At 69.9% G+C, this 987-nt stretch overlaps 1 protein-coding gene across 1 annotated transcript in view; it reads left to right on the top strand.

Moving 5' to 3' along the window:
* Positions 1-555: 555 nt before the first annotated feature.
* ATG2A (autophagy related 2A) overlaps positions 556-987 on the top strand; it is a 23,562-nt gene continuing 23,130 nt past the window's right edge. Inside the window, exon 1 of the mRNA XM_025214922.1 lies at positions 556-840. Within this exon, the coding sequence (XP_025070707.1) occupies positions 670-840 (171 nt within the window). The 5' untranslated portion in view covers positions 556-669. The remainder of the gene's footprint in view (positions 841-987) is intronic.

The following is a 987-nucleotide window of genomic DNA, read 5'->3' as shown; positions in this document are numbered from 1 at the left end:
TGCCTGGGTGAGTCAGGGGGGCTGAGGCATTCAGGGCCCTGGATCTGGTGCAGGGGAGCACAGCCCCCACCCCTCATCACCAAGGTGGAAAGTACCCCGACAGCTGCCCCTGAAGCCCCCGCCTCTGTTACTGCCCCCCCAGGGCAGCTGGGGCTCTGTTAGAACAGTGGGACCTATCTCACGCATCAGCGGGTCCTCTTCTGGCACTGCCAGCTGCGCAGGCGCACTCCGGAGATAGCGTCATTGTTTTCTTCTCTCTGTTGTGACGCATGCGCACTGCGGAAAGACTGCGACCTCTTTGGCGCCTGTATGCGAGGTCGAGACGAGGGAACTTATCTCGCGCTGGCGTCGCCGCGACTTCTCTCGCGCCTCCCCCAACAAAACAGAAGCGGGGCGGGTCCCGATCTGGCGCCCCACCCCGCCCCCGCGGCTGGGCCAATCAGCACGAGGCTGGCGAAGGGAGGGGCCAATCAGCAGGCGCGGAACGGAGCCGGAGCTAATCCGACGGCTAGGAATGGGGGCGGGGCTTGAGGCGCCAGCCAATGGGCGCGGGACCGGCCCCCCGCCAGCGGGCCGGGCCTGGAGGAAAAGGACCCGGCGGGGAAGCTGGGGGGTCGCGTAGAGGCGCAGCCGGGCAGGGCGCACCCTGGGCGGGCAGGTCCCGCCGCCATGTCCCGGTGGTTCTTCCCCTGGTCCAGCTCCATCAAGAAGCGGGCCTGCCGCTACCTGCTCCAGCACTACCTGGGCCACTACCTGGAGGAGCGGCTCAGCCTCGAGCAGCTCAGCCTGGACCTTTACCAGGGCGCCGGCGCGCTCCGGGACATCCACCTCGACGTCTGGGTGCGTCCCGCAGCGCCCCCCACCGGCGGCAGGGCCCGGGGGGCTCGGGGAAGAGCCCCGGGCAGGGGGTGCCGGGGTCTAGGGGGGCAGGGAAGGGGTGTTGGGGCAGGGGCAGAGCCTGGGCAGGGCCTGGGGGCGAGGGAGAGG

Source organism: Alligator sinensis, unplaced genomic scaffold (genome assembly GCF_000455745.1).
Source record: "Alligator sinensis unplaced genomic scaffold, ASM45574v1 scaffold1302_1, whole genome shotgun sequence".
Classification (NCBI taxonomy): domain Eukaryota; kingdom Metazoa; phylum Chordata; order Crocodylia; family Alligatoridae; genus Alligator; species Alligator sinensis.
Note: the sequence above shows the minus strand (reverse complement) of the source record. Positions and strands in the feature narration are given on the sequence as shown.